Source organism: Bacillus rossius, chromosome 5 (genome assembly GCF_032445375.1).
Source record: "Bacillus rossius redtenbacheri isolate Brsri chromosome 5, Brsri_v3, whole genome shotgun sequence".
NCBI classification, from domain to species: domain Eukaryota; kingdom Metazoa; phylum Arthropoda; class Insecta; order Phasmatodea; family Bacillidae; genus Bacillus; species Bacillus rossius.
In genome coordinates, this window is record NC_086333.1 from 12,772,227 (window position 1) to 12,794,415 (window position 22,189).

Here is a 22,189-nt window from a genome sequence, read left to right on the forward strand (position 1 = left end):
CTGCCTCTCCAGTTGCTTGAGGAGTACTGTACACAGCTGCCTCTCTAGTTGCCTGAGGAGTACTGTGCACAGCCACCTCTTCAGTTGCCTGAAGAGTACTGTGCACAGCCGCCTCTCCAGTTGATTGAAGAGTACTGTGCCGAGTTGCCTCTCCAGTTTCTTGTGGAGTACTGTACACAGCTGCCTCTCCAGTTGTCTGAGCAGTACTGTGCCGAGTTGCCTCTCCAGTTGCCTGAGGAGTACTGTACACAGCTGCCTCTCCAGTTGTCTGAGGAGTACTGTGCCAAATTGCCTCTCCAGTTGCTTGAGGAGTACTGTACACAGCTGCCTCTCTAGTTGCCTGAGGAGTACTGTGCACAGCCGCCTCTCCAGTTGCTTGAGGAGTACTGTACACAGCTGCCTCTCCAGTTGCCTGAGGAGTACTGTGCACAGCCATCTCTTCAGTTGCCTGAAGAGTACTGTGCCGAGTTGCCTCTCCAGTTTCTTGTAGAGTACTAAAGGCAATTTTTACACTTTATAGAAAGTAAATATTTAATTTCCTTTAATATTTATTTTGTTTAATTACTTTTTATTCCGTATGTTTATAATAGTACTCTATGATTAATTCAGATTGTAAATTTCTTTGGTTATCGTTTTGTCTATGTATTAATCTATGTTAATTTTTATTTTAAATATTGTCAAGGCTAGCATAGCAGTATTTTTTGAAACCACTATTAATTTAAAGATGAACACGTCAGTAATGGTTAGTAATTTTTCTAGTTTTTGTTTTAACAACAAACTAAAGAAAATTGTTTACTAGTGACGGGGAAAATATTCTTTTAGAACAAATTGAGACTTGATTAAGACAACAGCTAGAACGCAACGATTTTGACATTGATTTATAATAGAATTTTATAGAATATTGGAAATGGTTATTAATGCCAATATTAACGAGTTTGAAGAAAATAATAATTTTAATCGACGAAGATAAGACTCAGACATCAAGATATTAAATAATTACTTAAGAAGAGAAGTCGACAAAATCCATGTTCAAGAGATCGCCAAATAACTTTAATTTGTTTTGAAACTACGAAGATTAAAAGCCGTTTATAATTCCGAAGAAAGAAGAATCCTGTTGAAGATTGAAAAGTCGCAGTTCGAGCCCGGGAAGGATGAACGTCGCGCAGTCCAACCCAGTCGCAGCCCATAGTCTGAAGGATGGAGTTGTGACAGCATGTATTCCTGCCGCACGCTAGAGGACGGAGGAGCAACACCAACATCGCAGTCCTGAATGAGTCGAACCAAGGAGTCTCCGAAATCCTACACGTCTCGTGGGTATAGTGCAGCAAGGTTTGGTCCCTTACCCCATCACCCGAAGACTCGCAGAATATAGAAGTACCCTAGCGAATTACAATTTAAACAAGACAAACATTTTTCACAGAACTAGAATCTGTTATATTATATTGAATATTCTTTGTAAAGGAAACCGAATAGCTTGTTCATATTTAGATTTACAAATCAAATTCCGGAATCGCGATCCCGATCCAGATAGTATTAACGAGTATAGATGGAATTTGATATTGGAATAATGTATTGCTATTTTGGTTGATTGGTACTGCCAGTTTCGTACCCAGTAGTCCAAGCTCTACCGGACTGAAGTTAGTTAAAATAAATAACATCCAAATAATTAACATTTGATTGTAAAGATAATTCACTCAAGTGAAAGAATTGTTAGATGCTTTGAAGTTGAGAGTAATAACAAATTCCATCTCTAGTTTAAATAAATTATTTTAAGTTAAGTTTATTTATATAAAGTGTGATTTTGTGCATGTCAAATTGTATTGTCACCGTTGTCACAAACATTACACACAAAAATAAACCGTACAGTTGAATATGTTTACACTATATTCCAAGGTCTAGTCACGATATTAGTATTTAAAATACTTTTGACACACTTTACCTTGACTTTCAGACACAAGCTTCTTGAGACAATTCTTAAAACTGAGAGAGGTAGGCTAGAGAAACCGAAATTATTAAATACATTAAATTATTTCAATATTTGCACTAGCTAACTCCACAGTACTGTGCACAGCCGCCTCTCCAGTTGCCTGAGGAGTAATGTGACGATTTGCCTCTCCAGTTGCTTGAGGAGTACTGTACACTGCTGCCTCTCTAGTTGCCTGAGGAGTACTGTGCCGAGTTGCCTCTCCAGTTGCTTGAGGAGTACTGTACACAGCTGCCTCTCTAGTTGCCTGAGGAGGTCTGTGCACAGCCGCCTCTCCAGTTGCCTGAGGAGTACTGTGCCGAGTTGCCTCTCCAGTTGCCTGACGAGTACTGTGCCGAGTTGCCACTCCAGTTGCCTGAAGAGTACTGTGCCGATTTGCCTCTCCAGTTGCTTAAGGAGTACTGTACACTGCTGCCTCTCCAGTTGTCTGAGGAGTACTGTGCCGAGTTGCCTCTCCAGTTGCTTGAGGAGTACTGTACACAGCTGCCTCTCCAGTTGCCTGAGGAGGTCTGTGCACAGCCGCCTCTCCAGTTGCCTGAGGAGTACTGTGCCGAGTTGCCTCTCCAGTTGCCTGACGAGTACTGTGCCGAGTTGCCACTCCAGTTGCCTGAAGAGTACTGTGCCGATTTGCCTCTCCAGTTGCTTAAGGAGTACTGTACACTGCTGCCTCTCAAGTTGCCTGAGGAGTACTGTACACAGCCGCCTCTCCAGTTGCCTGAGGAGTACTGTACACAGCCGCCTCTCCAGTTGCCTGAGGAGTACTGTGCCGTGTTGCCTCTCCAGTTGCCTGACGAGTACTGTGCCAAGTTGCCACTCCAGTTGCCTGACGAGTACTGTGCCGATTTGCCACTCCAGTTGCCTGAAGAGTACTGTGCCGATTTGCCTCTCCAGTTGCTTAAGGAGTACTGTACACAGCTGCCTCTCCAGTTGCTTGAGGAGTACTGTACACAGCTGCCTCTCCAGTTGCCTGAGGAGGTCTGTACACAGTCGCCTCTCCAGTTGCCTGAAGAGTACTGTGCCGAGTTGCCTCTCCAGTTTCTTGTGGAGTACTGTACACAGCTGCCTCTCCAGTTGCCTGAGGAGTACTGTGCCAAGTTGCCACTCCAGTTGCCTGAAGAGTACTGTGCCGATTTGCCTCTCCAGTTGCTTAAGGAGTACTGTACACTGCTGCCTCTCAAGTTGCCTGAGGAGTACTGTACACAGCCGCCTCTCCAGTTGCCTGAGGAGTACTGTACACAGCCGCCTCTCCAGTTGCCTGAGGAGTACTGTGCCGTGTTGCCTCTCCAGTTGCCTGACGAGTACTGTGCCAAGTTGCCACTCCAGTTGCCTGACGAGTACTGTGCCGATTTGCCACTCCAGTTGCCTGAAGAGTACTGTGCCGATTTGCCTCTCCAGTTGCTTAAGGAGTACTGTACACAGCTGCCTCTCCAGTTGCTTGAGGAGTACTGTTCACAGACACCTCTCCAGTTGCCTCTTATCTTAAAAACACTAATTATCAAATGTGTGTTTTCATTAGTGAAATGAAGTATATTTAAGACAAAATAGGCTAATTTATTTCATGTAAAAATGGACCTGTAATAATAAATTTTATAAATGCATTCATTGAAAGGGGAATACAACTTCACTTGTTTTACTACTGAACTCAATGTCAAAGGAATTTTATATCAAAGTTAATTCAGGAGATAAGTTCAATTAGAGTTGTCTTCTGTTCTTGATGGTAAACCAAAACTTGCTAACAATCAATGGCATAAAAGTGATTCAATTTTTTTTTTTTTTGCAATGAGGACTGGCATTTTATACATACATATTTATTTGTAATATACTTCCAAATAATATAAATAACTACAGTTTTATAATGAAATTATTAAATATTATTTCAGTATATATAAATTAAAATTAACATAAGTGTCTATAGAACTAACCCTACATTAAAGTAAACACTTATTTCTAAACATCACTCAAAAATCCTGTGCAGTTTCTACACAAAATAATAATCATATCTGAAACAACTGGAATGTAAACAGGAAACTTTCATTTCAAACTTAGCAGGTATACCAACCTTCAGTCAAAGGATAATACTTGCTCATATTATTACGACTTTCCCGTAGCTCATCCAGGTTTGCCATCTCCTTACACATGTTGATCAATTCAAGGTGACCATCATAGTTCCAAGGATCATCTTTCATCTGTGAACACAACTTGTATCAGGTTTATAAAACTAAACAACCTAAATTAACTAACAAGTTATGCATTGCAATATTTTAAACATAAACTGTAACTATGTAAAAATGGAAATTAATTTGCAACTTCCAACATGTCAGTACACTCTAATAATAAAAATAATGTAAATGTGCACTTATCATGCCAGTATCCATTAATCCATCAACTCTGTCAATTTGAGTGGGGTTAAAAATATGTAATTCATTGCTAGTTTATTAATCTAATCAGACAATTAAGTAATTTTAATTCATAAGAAATAAGTAAGCACACTATGTAATTAATTACACATAAAATGTATTACCTACTACAATTATGATCTTAAATGCCACTTTTACTGATTTTTAACTGAACAGACTATGATAGTTTAAATTATTACATCTAACATGGTCTTTTTTCTTTTTGGTCTGTACATTTGAAGCCAGTCATGTCATACAAAAAGAAAATAATACTTCTCTCAAAAATAAATACACCTATCCCTCACTTAGCACGACTAATTTGTTCCTAAAAATGCTCGTGGTATTCAAAATCGCGTATTCTGAAGCATTAGTTTCCATAAATAGCAAGGCTAATTTATTTAATGTGTTCAAAAATTGTGAAGGAAAATATACTTTACGTAATATAAATGCGTTGATTAACACTCAACTATAAATATGTCACACCATTTATCTTTATATGCCTCCTGTTGCACTTTGTATGACAAATACGACACCTCGTAACGGGAGATACGTGGTTATGTACTTTATCGTCAGTTGCCTGGCTGACTTGCCCGCCCGGTCGTGACCTTCAACTCACGACGCGCACCTTTCCCAACCATCCTTTACTGACAGTGAAACCGATATTACTGTCCGGATAATTACATTTTAATTTTTCAAATATTAAATTGCTTATTCGCGTATTACCACCTGGTTCACACAAATCCTGTCAGGCCAATGATTATTTTTTTCATTGCAACATTCATTTAACTACCTTTTTCACATGAAGCATCTGTTCATTTCTGTTCCGGTATCAAATATATTCCCGCTAGTACAACCAACAGCATCAGACTTATATAAACTTTTGGTAAGAGTCCTTATTTGGTACGATTGTGCGCACAATTGACTTGCTTCTAACTAAAGTGCAACCAACATAAGCGTGGCCTTCATGACAATCTGCGCGCCATAATACTTCTAGTTTTGTCTCAAATACTTGACCATGATGCATTATGAGTGATCAAGCACGTACAGTTACCGGCAGCTGAATGGACAGAGGTCGCTTGTGTTTGAGTGAATTTCCTGCCACTGGCTGGACTGAGTTCACGACCCGGTCTGTGGCCAGGGGACAACGGTCCGGCACAGCGGCATACGCGCGACGTAAACACATTTGGTCTTTTACACTCATAGCCGCAATTTAACTTGCCATAGCTGATGTTGTACAACAGTTGATAGCGTAGACAGACCTGTGCACACATGTCTTCCCCCCTTGTTTGGCTAACTGTGTCCCACGACACATCTGTTGTTTACAGAAGTTGAAACAGACTTTGTGGTGTCGTGCTCGACTTTTTTTTTTTTGCCTGCAGAGATTTTGAGTTAACTGAAATTTACAGACGTGCTATTCAAGACTAGGGCAGTAAAATTCACATCACGCTAAATAAATCTGTGCAATTTGAAGACTTACTTGTACTTGTGAACGTATTCCTTATCGTGTTTTTTTTGTTTATATGTTATTTTGTGTGTTTCTCAGTTGTAACAATATCTTGTAATGATAGTCTTGTCCCTCAAGTGTGCCTACATGTAAGTGGAGCCTCCCTTGAGTGTAGTGCCCACCTGCATGTAGTGCTTAATCTACATGCAGTAACTGCATCATGAATGGTTTGTTTATTTATTTTATTTATTATTAGTTTTTGTTATATGCCCACCAACAGTCGTGGGACTTTAGTGGTGGGCACAACATATAAGGACAAATACAAAGTCATTACTACAAGTATAAAGAACCCCCCCCCCCCCCCTCCTAAACAGCATCATAGCAGGCTAGCCAACCGCATATGACCAACATACGAAGACTAGAGCACCGCACACTTTCAGTGATAACAATACAAACAAATACAATACAGGAATTACAGGTAAAACCCAGATGAGGTTTACAGAAATACATAAATTACAAAATTACATACATGGAGAAAAAGGGACATACTACGAAGGACTGATACAAACAAATATTATAATAACATATTCAATACAATTAAGGATTAAATGAGCACAGGATGAACAAATACAAGTACATTACATTTGTTGGTCACAACTGAAATAATATTGCTACTCATGGCATAAGAGTACTTACGAGTAAGTTTAGGAAATAAAGATTTTTAAATGATAAATTGGGTTAAAGCATAACATATATGAGATGTTTATGTAATGACAGAAGGTTATATTTTTTTTTAAGAATAGGCTCTTTGCTGGTTTGTGGTAAGAGACTGACATTGTCCTGGGCTACGCCCTTCGGAGCCCGATGTGGCTCCACCTGCCTCCTCACCCGCTGCAGGCTCCTACCGCCACCCTCTGAGACCCCGGCGTTTCCAACCACCCGCCAGTGTATGTGCGCCCACCGGTGTGACGCCAGTGCTCATTAATTGTGACTTGCTTATTTCTTCCACACAGTGTTTCATGTTCTAGCAGAAGGAGTAGTTGCTTCAAGACAGAATATTTACAGTCTAACTTAAATAATATTCCGTGGCCTGAACGATGCCGAGCGAGGACGAACATTCCCGAGGCAGACTATATGTAAAAATTAAATTAGTTTAAACCAATTAGTTATGTAATGTTATTGTTTGCAGCCAGTAGGCTAATTTAATTAAGGGTTTATGTGTGTTCATTCCTTTTCCCGGTGGCACGCTTTATTTAAATATATGTAACAGCCGTTGGCCGGATGTGAGTTGTGGGCTCGCCTCGAGGGCATGCTGGGAGAAGCCAGTCTGTCGCCGTGATGGCCCGAGGTAAGGAGCTTCACACACCCGTCGTCTGCAACTCGGTATTATCACTGATCCACGTCCATCTGCCTACTTCATTCATATAAATCACTTTCTTTCAACATCAGGGCTTACCTCGGACAGTAGACGGTTTTACTTAAGTTTTATTTAATTAGCTAGACGGATTCTGGTCATGTTACAAGAGCTCTAATGCAGTTCAGTACATGTGTCTGGACCACCCTTATACTGATTCGTGCCACAGGTACTTATAGTAACAGTGATAACGTGTAAAATGTACACACGAGCAACATCAATAAAAGTATTGAAATAACATCTCGGTTTCTTTTTGTGCGGGTGACCACGTGGGGAGACAACACACAGACTGAGGCGTGTGGGCTGCCTTCGGGAGCCTCCAAATATAGCGTGACCTCCGTGTATTTTATTTATACTCAAGGAAGTGGGCCTCGCTGTGCACGGGCTACATCACAGCCCTGAGGAGAGAGTAGCCGGGTTCAGATCTCGTAATACATGTGGTTGTGCCCTAGGCATAACACTAAGTCTCTACGAATACATAATCAAACCCCCATTGCGACAGCAAGACTCTCGTACTTGTTGAAATGGGTAATAAGTCTGTAAATGATATCTTTGTTTTTGCTTGTGGTAAATAATAGTGACTATTAAATGAGGGAATTTTGATGGCGGTAGATTCAAAAATATCAGTTCAGTTTATGTTGAAAATATAGCAATTACGTATAAATATTGCATCTAATATATTTTTCTCTTTGCAAGAGCACTTAGACGGGAATTAAATCTATATCAGTAGAGGTTTATTTAATTTATGACACATATCCAATAATTTAATTTGAATTCTGTTGAGTTTGTCAATATCTGTATTAGTTTGTTGCATTATTCAAGTTTAGACGTAATCAGAGAGAGCGGTATATAGGGATTGAATGAAATCTTCAGTGGTAGCATGATATGAAATAAATTTGAGTGACTCAAAAGTAATTCAATATGTAGATGGAAAAATATCTTGGAATCAAGTAAAATACATAGGTCTTTAACATAATTAGACTTTGCGATAGATATATTTTAGAGAGTATAATTGAAAACGATTGGGTGAACTTTTCTAGAGACTGTTATTATGATAGTTTTAACATTGTTTACATTAACCAGTTACACCAGATTTAGATTAACCAATTATCAACAGAAGCGTTATGACATTGGAGTAGACAGCAATCATGATAAGATATTTTCCTTTGGATTTTTAGGTCATCAGCAAAGAGAGTGTCTGTAGAGTAGTTTAGTACTGATGTTATAATCATCAATGAAAATATTAAAAAGTAGTGGTGAAAGCTTATCACCTTGAGGAACACCAGAGGTGGCTAAATGTAGATCAAAGTTAGTAATTTTTTACTGAACAAGACCTTCAAAATAAGTAACATATGATACGGGGGTTGTTTGAGGTGGAATATTAATGTTACCAAAGTTTAAATAGTTTGTTAGTGGGTTTTTAATTTAATCCAAGCTTCAAATTTATTTGTTGGAAAAACATTTTTACATTTATGATTGTTGATGGCAATTAGAACACCACCACCTCTTTCCATTTGTGTTAGTGCGGGGTCCCTGGCCGTTCTAAATACAAAGTAATTATCATTGAAGTAATGAGAGTTTATACTATTGGTAGTAAACCATGTTTCTTAGACATATGTCATGATTATAATTTGATAATAATCATAAAACTCAATAGCTTTGGTTCTTATGCCTCTAACGTTTTGGGAGAAAATTTCCCACTCGCAGAAAGCACACACACGCATATGTGGCGAGAATTACAGTGGTCCTGTCCGCACCTTGTTTGAAGATGTTTCATTTGGAGTGGGGGGAGAGTTACTGGTCCATTCTTTAGGAGATTACTTGTTTCCGTGTTGTCCAATATTTGATCTTGGTGCAGTTTTCCGTAGGCAACTGCTCGGCCAGAAAATGGTGTTGTGGATTCTATTAAAATCTTCTCTAAACTCGAGACGTGAAAGGAGGCATAGGAATTATATTTTGAGTGAAGTTTGATCACTTTTACTTGTAAGAGATTGTGCTTATGGTTTATGTAATCACCTAATCACAGATGGTTTGAAGCGCGTGACAAAAAAGGCTTTTGTTTTACGACAGATCAGTTTAGCAATAGTTTTTACAGTTGAAGTATTCCTTATTCCAATTTGCATTGGGTTTTTTCCTTTTCATTAGGTGAAGTCTTTAAATCTTTATTCAGGTTGGACTTTGTTTTACATGAGTTTTGCATGATGGCGAAATAGTTTTTGCTGTCTTCACAGAACTCTTGCCGCGTCGTAAGTGGGTCAGCCGAGCAGGTAGCCTGAGAGGCGACAGCTGTTGTGTCATTCCTTGTCGTCTGTTCAGCTTTCCCATTGGCTCTGCCTTTCCCAACAACTTGACCAACAGATTTTTTATTATCTTTTTGTGAGGTCAATTCTGGTTTGATTTGAATTAATTCATTTTTCAAATCCTGGATTTTGTTCCTGGAGTCATTAAGTAGCATTTTTAGAACTATATTCTAATTTTTTAAAACATCTACTTTATAACACAATAACTTCATGATATTTCATTTAGCCTACCTTACTTGAGTCCATGCTTACAGGATCAGTTTCCAAATTCCAAATTAATATCTTTACACACTTCACACGTAGAATTATCATTATGTTCCATGGATTTTGAAGGAGTTTTTTTAGATAGAGATCTGAACATGGTAATTAGATCCCATTCTGATGAAGAAACATCACTTAGGGTCTGGGAAAACTCATTAATTCTGATTTGTATATCAATCTGAATTGAATGAGATTCATGTAAACATTAAAATAATGGAGCGCACACGAGACACGTCCGTCCGCTTACTATTGCTAGTGTAAGTGCCTACCTGCATGAAGTGCCTACTCTATATGCAGTAACTGCTTCATGTATGGTTTTTTTACAATCGTTAGTCTCATTATTTAATGTTACGCTTGTCCTTAGTATGTTTCTTTCTGCGTTGTTCATACATAAAAGTTTTGTAACTGTTAATAGGCATGTTACAAATTAAATACATAAATAAAGAATAAAATATAGGTAGGTATAAAATGTTTCTTGTGTTCTAATTCATGTGTATCTCATCAATTGTAAAGAGAGAGTTGATAATCAACAATTTCCACATGTTAAAAAAGAGAAAAAGAGAAAATATCATAGAACAAGTAATAGAAAAATAAATTCATATAAATATTAAGTAACTATGTTACAAATATCATTTATCGACACAATTTCAAGGATGGGATATTCATTTCTTGTAAACACAGAGGCAGCTTGCACAGCTGGCTGTGTGTTATAGCATTGCAAGCCCTTACTCTCTACATATAAAACATTGGCATAAATAATTTTATATTATCTTTTTATTTTTTCAGTACTGGTTAGGTTTTCTCTTTCAGTGTAAATAATGGCTGAGTGAATGCTTTAGAGGTAGTCCTATGTTAGCAATGTTTTGTTTTGCCCTTTTTTTCAATTAGTTCATGTTTTTAAGTATGTGTGTTAATTTACTAAATTTTAATTTTAAAAAGCTGCTAACATCCATTATTACCTATTTGGCTTGTTGGTTAAGTCTTCAAGCGTACTCATATATTTTTTCTATACTTGGTTTGTTATTATCCTTTGTTTGAATGATGCAATGTGACAGTTAAAAAATTACATCAGTGTTAGAGAAAGAGAGGCAGGTGTGCCCTGAAGAGTAATAGAGAGACAGAAATGGTTGTTCCCCGCCGAGCAGGGGAAATCAAGGACAAATGTATCATTCAAATTGGAAAGAGACAGAGAAGGGAAAGCCCCTAGTTATATGTATTGCAGTGTGTTTCATTTCTGGTAACTCGTGCTTTGATTGGCTGATTTTTAAAATTGTGTTTTAAGCTTGTATGTGATTGGTTGAGAAGGGTGACATGTGGCCATCTCCCTCTGTGAATGGAGGTGGTCAGGTTGGCAGTCAGTCATGTTGTGATCATGGTGCCGAATGGTCGCGGTCAGGCTATGGCTCAAAAAGTAAAATAATTATGTAGTGGAAAAGTCAATTTTGCTGCTACAGTCCAGGCAGCGCCGATTTATAAACATTTTTGGACATTTCATCTAGAATTATTTGACTGCAGTGGTCAGTATTTAGCCCAAACGAGGCAAACGTGAGTCATTTTGTCGTCGACCAAGTATGCAAGTATTTGGTTTGTACCACGAGTTTGTGGGAAATCATGGTATGTATTCATTACCAGTAACAAATAATCTTTTCATCAAACATTTTGGTACCTTTTTAAAGTAAATTTTCTTTCTGGAAGCAAAGTAACATTAATTTTGTTTTTAATATAGGTATGTCATGTATTATTTGGAACAGTGTTATGATCGAAAGATGGCGGCCTTTGTGCTTACGTGAATTTTCGGAAAAGGATAATAATAAGCAGTAGGTACTGATCAGTCTTTGTTCTCGAGACACTTTATTTTCATCATGAATCATTTAGAGCAACGTTTTTACAAAATTTCAACAGTAATTTCGAACCCAACAAATTCTTAAAGTGTTTTTATGTATGTGCAATTCAGACTAATTTTGAGCTAGCTGGGAGGTCTGGGTAAACATATGGCACCCAACATGGGGCGGTTCGTATTTCTACAAGGCCTGTGAACTGAAATCTTCTAAAACGTTGAGTGAACTTTTTGGCAAAATCATCAAAGTTCACTTGTGTGTACCGCCTATCTGTGCGCGGGACTTTCGTCATGTGCTGTGCACGAGTGAACATGGAATGTCTAAACCTCGAGTAGCTGCAAGGTGAGACAACCGAAAATATCATTATCGTCAGTAACAAGACCGCAGCATCATGCTTCGAAATCATCACATCGCCGAGAAACTGCTAGTTAAAATTGGTTTTGTTTGTAACACATCAGAAATTAAAGTTGTTCTTCACTTTAAATGACTGATTGGTTGACAGCTGTTTGCACGGTTGCCAACCTATACTTGCGAACAATGTAAATATTCATAGTAAAAAAACTCACGAATTCATTATGATAGTTAATAATGATTATTGATAGGTGATAATAATAATATTAAATAATATTATTATAGAGATAAAAGGCATAATATTTATGTAAGAATAATGTTAGCAACTTTATGTGGCTAATACATCTATGAAGGAAAAAGTACCTGAAGTCACCGCAAGGATTTTTATAACCAGAAAACGTTCTGTTGAGAGAAGCTCAATGTATTTTCCTCAATTGCCAGTAGAATGTAGAAGAAGCTTGGTAACGTGATGCATGTGGACTAGTGCATTTATGAAAAGGGACCTCTTGTCTATCTCATATTATTTCTCCATAAGCAACAAGAGGTACCTTTTCCAGGGCTGAACACTGACTGCTTTATTGAGTAATTTAAGTGTTTCATTCAATTATATTGGTTTTGTAATTGATTACAATATGTAAAGAACAAACTGAATTAAGTATAATAAATCACAAATATCCCAAAATCTATCATCTTGACTTAAGCAACTAATTTTGACTGTACTGAAAAATTAACATGATTGACAAGAGGTTCCATTTTGACATATATAAAATACAATGTTGGTATGTATGTATGTATTTATGTATGTTTTTATGATATCCATTTTTTTGTAACTCGCCGTTAGATGGCGCTGCAGTGCATCAGTGCAGTGCACCGTTCAAGGGATCACCATAGGTAAACAGAAAATTTTAGGTCATAAAAATAAAAACAACAATCTCTATGTCCATCACACTGTCATAACATTATCCATTTGCTTTAACTTACGGATAATATATCACCGTGTTCAGCCTGGGCAATGCTTTATAAATTCTAGATTACATACAAATCATCCATTTTAGATATACAGAGATAGATAAATAAATAAATATTCGCAGGACGTCTAAACGGTCTTGCTAGTAGGTAATTATCGACGTCATGGCTTTTTAGAACGTAGAGGGAAAAAAAATTGGATAACGTGAGTTTCACACACGTCCCTAAATTCACCCTGAAAACATGGTTTCTTAATTCCTACCGGTTCGTAAAAAATGTACTGAACTAAAACAGCAAGCATCATGTATCAAGCCTTCAGGATTCAGGGATAAACTTCATTATATTATTCAATGGAAAAATTAGCACATTTTTAATTCTCCATAATTAGCCACAGTTGTACTAAACAAAGAGATACACGATCGCAGGTAAACAATGAATGGTGGTGGCATTGTGAAAACACAGGTGTTGTAAGCTTTGAACAATAATTATTATTTTTCACGAACCTGTTGGAATTCAGAAACAATCGGTAAATATGTAGTGTACGGATTAGCGTCAAAAAATTTTTTTAAAAATCTGAAATAACTTTCATTATATGCTCTTTTACGTCCTCTTTTCATTACAGCCTGCGGAGATAAGAAATTCCAAATACTTTCGGAGATATCGAATTTTTTAATTATCATATTTGGGTGAAATTTGTTAAAAAAAAATTTAAAATTCCGAAAATACTTTTATTCTGTGCTCTTTAACTTCCTCTTTTCATTAAACCCGGCGGAGATAAGAAATTCTAAATACTTTAGGAGACATTGAATTTTTTAATTTTCATCCTGTGCACTTGTGCGGCATTCATTGTTGCTTGTTTACAAGTATTATTTTTTTTTTTGCGACGTACGTGAACAGGGAAACCTAAGATGCACATAAAGTTCTGCCATCCCCGATTACACCCAATCAATTCACCTTCAGCCAACCTCTGGTTTATTAATTAATATTTATATTTCTGTTTATTTTAATGTAACTATACTTACCTAACTAACCGTCCATAGTGTTTTAAAGTTTTTTAATGTAGCTAACCTAACCGACCACTTTTAATATTTGAATTCATTTTTCCTGCATAAAAATAAAACAAATCCCCAAGTTGGCTGAAGGTGAATTGTTCGGGTGTAATCGGGAATGGCAGAACTTTATGTGCATCTTAGGTCTGCCACGTGAACGACTACATCATGTAAAATGAAAATTACGTGAGTTCCTACTGTTCATCCTTTGTCCCGGTTTGTTAGGTCAGGTCAGCTACATTATAAATACTTTAAAACTAAACAACCATTAAAATTAATTTTATTATTTTTAATGTCCGTTCAGTTTCAAAGTATTTATAATGTAGCTGACCTGACCTAATCTACCTTTGTCCCGTTTTGTTAGGTTAGGTCAGGTCAGTTGCATTATAAATACTTAAAACTATACAAGTAAAATTAATTGATGTTATTTTTAATTTCCATTTATTTTGAAGTATTTATGATGTAACTAACCTTACATAATGGAAAATTTCTGTTATTTAGGCATTCACGCACACACGGCAAAATATAAAATGGTGACTGTCCAATGATTACATACGTCTTGTGTTGCAAAATAAGAACGGCGATATCTCCAAAAGTAATTGGAATTTTTTATATCCGCAGGCGGTTATGAAAAGAGGACGTAAAAGAGCATATAATGAAAGTTATTTCATATTTGTACAATTTTTTTTGGCGCTAATTCGTACACTACATATTTACCAAACAATCTCTTCAGGGTAAATTTTGGAACGTGTGTAGTGAGTGAAAATCATGTTTCCAAATTTTTTCTTTCCAGTCTATAAAGCCCCGATATCAGAGTATTATCATGTTCCATTTTCTGTATAATCTTCTATTAGCTATATGTTTTTATAATGTAAATACAGTGACATAAATGAGTGATGTACTTTAGTGGCATAGCCGAGACTGTTTCCAACCAAAGAAATACTTGACCTGTTGTAGCCACCCTACTGTTGCAACTTAATCCTTAGAGATCATTATTAATAAAGGGTAGCCGAGACTGTTTTCAATATGACAGGGATTTTTAATGTCAGTACATTATGGCTGGAGCCAAGACTGTTTTCTACCCTGACTGGTTTTCAATATTCACCTGAAATGAAAAACCAATCAGGTTAGAAAACACTCAAGGGCCCCGGTCATAATGTACTTACATAAAATTCCCATTCTTTCTGAAAACAGCCTCAGCCACGATATATTCCTATGGAATTATGGAGAACCAGAGGATAAAGTTGCAGCTAGAATTGAGAATGTGGGCCTACAACCGGATATGGGTTAACTCTCGTGGAAATGAAATGTTATTAAAGCTCAAAACAATTTTACGTAACTATTAAAACTATTAATAGTGTTTACAATAAATTTAGTGCCACCGTAAACCGACAAAACGCGATTCAATTGTTATAACCGATGCGAAGTGCTCAATATTTACATCACGTTTTTCACCTCGCGTATATCTTAAGTCCACAACTACACCTAATTAACTTCAGCAGGCACATAAAATATATCTCAATATAAACGTACTTTTTTCTTTGCGATTGCCAATTTGAATTCATCATCATCAGACGAGTCAGAATCAGCATCATTATTCTGTTCGCCAGTTTCCATTTTTTCATCATCGCTGCTATCGGAATCGCTGTAATCCACCGCTTTCGAAGGCTTGTTGCATTCATTTCCTATTGATAAACTCATATTTTTCTTAGCTGTATCTACTTCCATTTTATCATTAGACATTTTCTACAAATTATATGAAGAATCAATGACATAAAACAAACAAACACACTGAGAATACATAGATGTCTATTGTATACACATAGACAAGCTAACATTATAGAATAACAATACAGGAAAGATGTCGAAAAAAAATGGAAACACGTTACGAAGAGCGTTCTAGCGGCAAAATTTGGTCCCACGATGTTAGCTCATTTAAGACCAAGATATTTTGGTCATTTTGAATGACTGTTTATTCCCAATTTTAAGCAGTTGTAATTATTTTTTTGATGGTAAAAGTTAGTTTAATGTTTGGTTGCAACAATTACTAAGTTGACAATTGCCCGAAATCGTTTCTGATGTTAAACTTTTATATGCATTTTAGTTACTGCCAAAGCCTTCTAAGGTGGCTGCAATAACCAATTATAGATCCAATATCACCACATTGTAGTTAACAGTTGTAAAAATAAGAATAGCTTAAAGTTACCTAACCTGTTTTGAACATCTGCACCCCACATTTCTTTAGTTCCCTAATTTCGGGTAGTTAAATAGAAAAGTTTAACTTTATTAAAGATCATTAGAAATTCAATTACAAGTGACGTCGTACCGACCATGGCCTTTAAGCCCGTGCTCCGCACCGCCAGTACCGTATCCCGTTTTCGGAGCGCGCCCCTTGCCCAGCCGGATTGAGTCAGGCGAGCGCCTCGGGCGTGACCCCAATAGACAACAAACCAAATTAACAGTCACCGCGGCCACTGGCCTTAATTAAAATGCCCGTGAATGTCGGAATAGGAGAAGTCCCTCTAAAACAATTCACAGTGGGACAACATGGTAGTAAAATTACAGTCGCCAACTTGATGTTTCATTTTAAATAATTAAATACATTAAAACTATTGTTAAGCCTTTAGCACCCAATTACCAGGTGCTACATTTTAATTGGCCACCTGGAACATGTTTTAACTGGTAATATAGTAAATTAAATTAATATAAGTTTTTTGACGCCGACTCACAAAGAAGAGAAAGTTTCTCTTCCTTGCGAGGCGGCCATGTCCGGCAGTCTCGAACCACTCCGCGCCGGGAACAGACGTGTGTCCGTTGGCAGCATCCAAGTTTCTTTCATTTTATTACTTTTTATTCTGTACTAAATCTTTAAATTTAAAACCTTTTGTTAATTCACCGCTGCCCACGTCGACTCGGCGCGTATTTTGCGGAGCCGGGCCTATCCCGACCGTCATAAGTGTGATACCGCGATACGTATCGTAGCACAAAACGTACGGTACTGGCCGACTCCAGCGAAAGTGTTTTTACTTAAGGACGCCGTGCATATGCCTGCCGGCTGCACACACGTAAGTGTTTCGCCGAATTTAGGAGCCCACTCATAGAGCACCCCCTGCACCCGTTAATGTTCGGCGCTGGCCGTCTCCAGCGAGCATCGACCCGCGTCCCGCGAGACTGCCGTGGTAACCATTAATGTCGAGTAGCGTTGTTTTTTCTGTGTTAATCGTGTAACGGCTAGACGTCGCCAAGTGTTGGTGAGAGTGTTTTGTAGCGGGACTAGATTAAAGGTAATTTTCACCAACTCGTGTATACTAATTTTCCGGAGTCTCCCGTCCTCCACACGGCCGAGCGGCCTTCACAGTCAAGAGAGAACCATTCAGGGTAGATTCAAGCCGTGTACCTGGCGGGGCACGCGGGGGCAGAGTACCCACGACCCCACACCAACGGCCTAGCAGTCCGCTAGCCTGGCGCCCCTCCGGACAAGAGCACCGCGACGCCCGTAGCGCCCGTCAGGTACCCCCCGGGCCTTTCACATAGGTCGGGTGATGGCACAAGTAGTAGCCATTCTGTTTGGTTCATTTTTGGGTCATATAGAATTAAGTTTGTAAACAAATTTAGTTAATATAGAATGATAAATATTTTAATTATGTAAACCTTAGCTCTATTAATTTTACAAACTGACGTCCCCAGGGAACTTAGCCCCTCCCCGGTCCCTGATTTATGTCTGAATTTGGATTATTAACGAATTGCCCGACTAATCCAGCGAGAGCATTGGAGTTCAGACCTACTGTAGCCGGGACCGGAACCTGAGGAAATGGGTTCAGACAGACTGGGGGAGTTAGATGCTTGGTCAAAAATTAGGAAATGTCAGCTAATTGTTTGCACACTTATATATTTTGCGGGTAGACAAACTTAGCCCTGACCGCACCTGTCCCGTTGTAGTGGAAACACACACTTCCCGCCGCACCGTGAAAATATTCTTCCTCCAATACTCTCGTTCGTCGACGAAGATGGGCGAGAACTTTAAACTGACGAAGACTACAAGACGACACATAAGAATGTGCGTGGCTGCGGACCTCGGAACTCGCGGAACACGGAGTCGCAGGTCCGCACTGTTCGACAGCCAAGCGGCGACTGACTCCTCTCCCGCCTCGCACGCGCCCTACGCCGCACCAGCCGAAGGAGGAGGAAGGGGAAAGTCGGTGCTGAGAGACCGCGTGTTCGCTGCGAGCCAGGTGCGGCCCCTACATAACTACACATGAACCCTTATGAACATATAATTATTATTTAAGAAATATTTACAATATATACAGGAAATGTCCATCTTTGAGTGGTCCTATAAGAGACGTTACGGCGCACGTGGGTGCATCCCTGATATACGTAGCACTGCACTGCACTGGGGAAAAAATGGTGTACCCCACTCAGGTGCCCGGCGATGGGCACAAACGGCCTCTAAGCCTAGGAGGGCACGACGACTGTTGTCATATGCCCCCCTCTTCCCAAGGCCTTTCTGCCCACCGATGTTGGCTCAGACCGGCAGACACAGTCGAGTCCATTCGTTGGGTCCGGCAGGCTCCCGTCGTTCGTCAGAGGCCAGGCGAACAGCGGTAGCAGCTGCATGACGCTGCAGGGCAGTCCACCCGTGTCCATCTGTCGTAGGTCATGGTACTTGTATCGCCCCTCCCACTCATAATCCTGGAGGTAGCGAGGTGCTGTCATGCGGCGTGTGGACCGGCGTAACTCAGGCCCGTCCCCCACATGTGTCACCGTCGTCGTCCCCTTGGAAGGAATGTCCAGGACCATATGCTGCGCCCAGTCCACGTCGCTCTTCCCGCTGAGGAGATTACCATCACTCTGTTGGTCGTCATGTTATCCCAGGTCGCCGGCGTGCCCACCAATCCGTCGTATCCATGGGCATGTGGGCCCCGGCAGTGCCACACACCGTGGTCCAGAAAAGTCCCCGTGGAGTCGCTCAGATCTACCAGCTCCCAGAGGACGGTGTCATCGCCGGACACGTCCTCAATGGCGATGTCTGTCTCATGCTGTCCATCATAGTCGTCGGGGAGAATTGCGTCAATGAGGTGCTCCAGCTCGTCCAATTTCGCACCCCGTGGTCTCCCTTCGTCAGATGCGTCAGATGTCATCGCTCTCCCCTGAGTCATTTGAGTGTGACAGCCATTACCCACCTGGTCCCCCCCAGGGGTCGTCTGGTCCTGCCCGGCCTGATCAGGCCCCTCCACAGGATCATCGGTCGGCACAGGACTCTGAATAATGTCGTCGTCGGTCGAGTCCGTCAGTCGAAGGTCATCCCTGTGCACCTTCGTCGTGCGTCCGTCAGCATGATGGACGAGGTACGTAGCACTACCCAGACGGGTGACCCCCTGCTGCGGGCCCGCCTACTTGGGGACCAGGCCGGCGCAAAAACCCCTGTCGCCTGACGACGGGTGGTGGCACCGAACATATACCCACTCTCCTGGCTCGAGCAGGCCAGGACGTCTGGGGCGTTCGTCGCACCAGGAACAGCTCCTTGTGCTGTCTGGCATCATCACGTAACTCGTCAGCGGTCGTCGTGTCAGTGTCGGTGAGTGCTTGCGCCTCCCTGGGCAGGGCGACATTGCGGCCCTGTACGAGTTCGGCGGGAGAGTGGCCCATAACCACATTCGTCCAGATGCGCAGGCAGTACAGCAACATCGGCAGGTGCAGGTCCCACTTGGTGTGGTCCTCGTCCAACCAGATGCGAAGCTGAGTTTTTATGTCCTGGTACCGCCTCCCGGTCAGATTCGCGCGTGGGTGGTAGGTGGGCGTGGTGTGATGCTCCACCCCCATCGCGCACAGGATATTCGCCAGTGTCTCCCCGTGAACTGTACCCCATTGTCCATCAGGAGGACCTTGGGGTACCTGTATTGTGGGAAGAACTCGTGCTCAAGCAGGGCAATCATGTTGCCAACCTTTACGTTCGGCACAGTGAACGCCTCTGCCCAATTAATCCATTGCAATGTTACATGAGTTTGCATTTTTTAGAGGACGCAATTTTATTTTTGGGAAATGTTTGGGGGTCAATAGAAGCTTAACCTTAAGTTTGTGGGGTCGCCACCCTTGTCCCCCGGGCACCATCTTGGAAAAAGTGGTGCAAATACCTTTTTCGCGATATCTCGGAAACTATGCGTTCTACAAAAATTTTGTAAAGACATAATTTGTAAAATATTGTTTGCCTACAAATATGTTTATATAACGTTTTGCCCTAAATTTATAATTAAAGAAGTTATAAGCAAAATAGTAAGAAAATTTCTATAAAAATTTTCTGTTTTCCTCTATAACTTTTTTTTCATATATTTTACAAAAACATTACCTCAGACCAATCTTGTAGATTGTCTTTTGAGGAAAATTTTTCTCTTTAATTTTTTTAATTTCATTCATTTAAAATGCTGTTACAGCGCTCCAATTTTGATCGGGTTCGTCAATGCTCATAAAATACCGGTCAAAACGAAATTTTTAAATTAGTTTGATGATCTTTTTTATTATAAATATATTCTTAATAAATGTTTGTTATATCCCTACCTACAACTTTACTTATTCATTCCTAACTCTTTTCCCCACCACCTATGAGACACAGTCTGTAGGCTCGTTTTTTAACTTTCCACTAAGAAAATTGAAAATTTTCAAAAATTGGGAAGTAATTGGTTTTACCCAGTTTTTCGAAAATCGAGTTGTTATCAGATCTCAACGTTTTGAGGCCCTAGGAAGCTTCCCTGAATGTTTTCCCTAATTTCCCTGTATGTAATCCTCTTATAACTTTTGAAGGGCTTGACCAATTGGAATGAACTAAGTGGGGTTCCAAATAATTCTACTAAACTTAGATTTCCTAAAAATTTGAACCTATTCGGACCAGTAGATTTTAAGAAATCTCAAAAATAAAAAAAATGAAACACTTTTTTTTGAATAACTTTTTAACTGCTTAGCTAATCAGCTCTAAAGCTTAAAAAACTACATCGATCGCTGCAAACCTGGTCAAAATCGGTTGATTCGTATGTGAATTATAGTCATTAAAAGAATTGAAAAAACTGATTTGTTGGAATAACTTTTAAATAGCTTTATCGATCAACTCAAAAAACTAATCAACTCTTAACTTTAAAAAATGTCAATCGTCACTAATCCGGTCGAAATTGGTTGATTCGTTCGAGAGATATCGTTGTCGGAAGAAAATCAAAAAAAGTGTATTTTCTGAATTGTTTTTTTTGGAAAGTTGTACAGATTTAACAAAAAATTTTAAAAAATGTATTTACAATTAAAAAAAAGATCATCAAACTAAGTTAAACATTTCGTTTTGACCGGATTCTCATGAGCATTGACGAACCCTATTAAGGCAGTTCAAGGGACTCGGTCAAGTTGTTAAAGGCAATGTTATATAAGCATTTGTCATACATATGCTACAAGTATGCATTTGTGGCATGTATAGTAACATTTCGGAATCAAAATTGCTGTATTTATAATTTTTATTACAAATTTTATATCGTAAATGATTTCATACAATTAGAGTTAATTTTCTTTTTTTTTAGTAATGACTAAGGATAAGTTGTTTTGAAATGTTTTCAATTATCATTCTCAGAAATTTTCAATTGGTTAGAGCAAGGAGATTTATTTCTACAATATTAAGCATTATTAACATTTGAACATAAAAAAAGTAGGGTTGTAGTCTACAAACAAAATAAAATTAGTTTAGGGATATTATGGATTCATACTTTCAGAGGCTATAGCCTAGACTGTTTACTTTATTCTGAAATGTGGTCTATATATTGACGTCCCTCGGCTTCTGGTCCCTATTTCCCTGTTTGCTAGAAATGTCCGTTATGCCTGTACTGCTCTCGTCGGAGAGGTGTGAGTCCAGGCCGACGTGGCCGGGACCTGGAAATGTGGGACCTTGAGGGATGGTGAGGTAGAGTGACAGGTAGATCGAAAGGACCACTCGCTGTTAATCGGTTCACGAGCTCTTTTATTGCGTACAGAGAGCTTGCCGCGGCCTGGCGGATCCGTCGCGGGTTGCGCGCCTCTCCCACGTTGACCCGGACTCCCGGTAACCGTCTCGTACGGCTCTCTCGTCCCGACGCGTACTGGCAGATCTCCTACGTAACAAAGTTCCTGATAGTCCACTAGTTCGTGATGGCACGTGACGCGTGCGCAGTTCCTACGTA

The 22,189-nt window shown here is 39.5% G+C and overlaps 1 protein-coding gene across 2 annotated transcripts in view; it reads right to left on the reverse strand.

Moving 5' to 3' along the window:
- Positions 1 to 15,836, reverse strand: part of LOC134531595 (squamous cell carcinoma antigen recognized by T-cells 3-like) — a 188,129-nt gene extending 172,293 nt beyond the window's left edge. For both annotated transcript variants that reach the window (XM_063367323.1, XM_063367322.1), the window contains exons 1-2: positions 15,537 to 15,836; positions 4,044 to 4,170 (exon numbers count right to left, since the gene is read on the reverse strand). In XM_063367323.1, the coding sequence (XP_063223393.1) occupies positions 4,044 to 4,170; positions 15,537 to 15,746 (337 nt within the window). In that variant the 5' untranslated portion in view covers positions 15,747 to 15,836. The remainder of the gene's footprint in view (positions 1 to 4,043; positions 4,171 to 15,536) is intronic.
- Between the last annotated feature and the right edge of the window lie 6,353 nt (positions 15,837 to 22,189).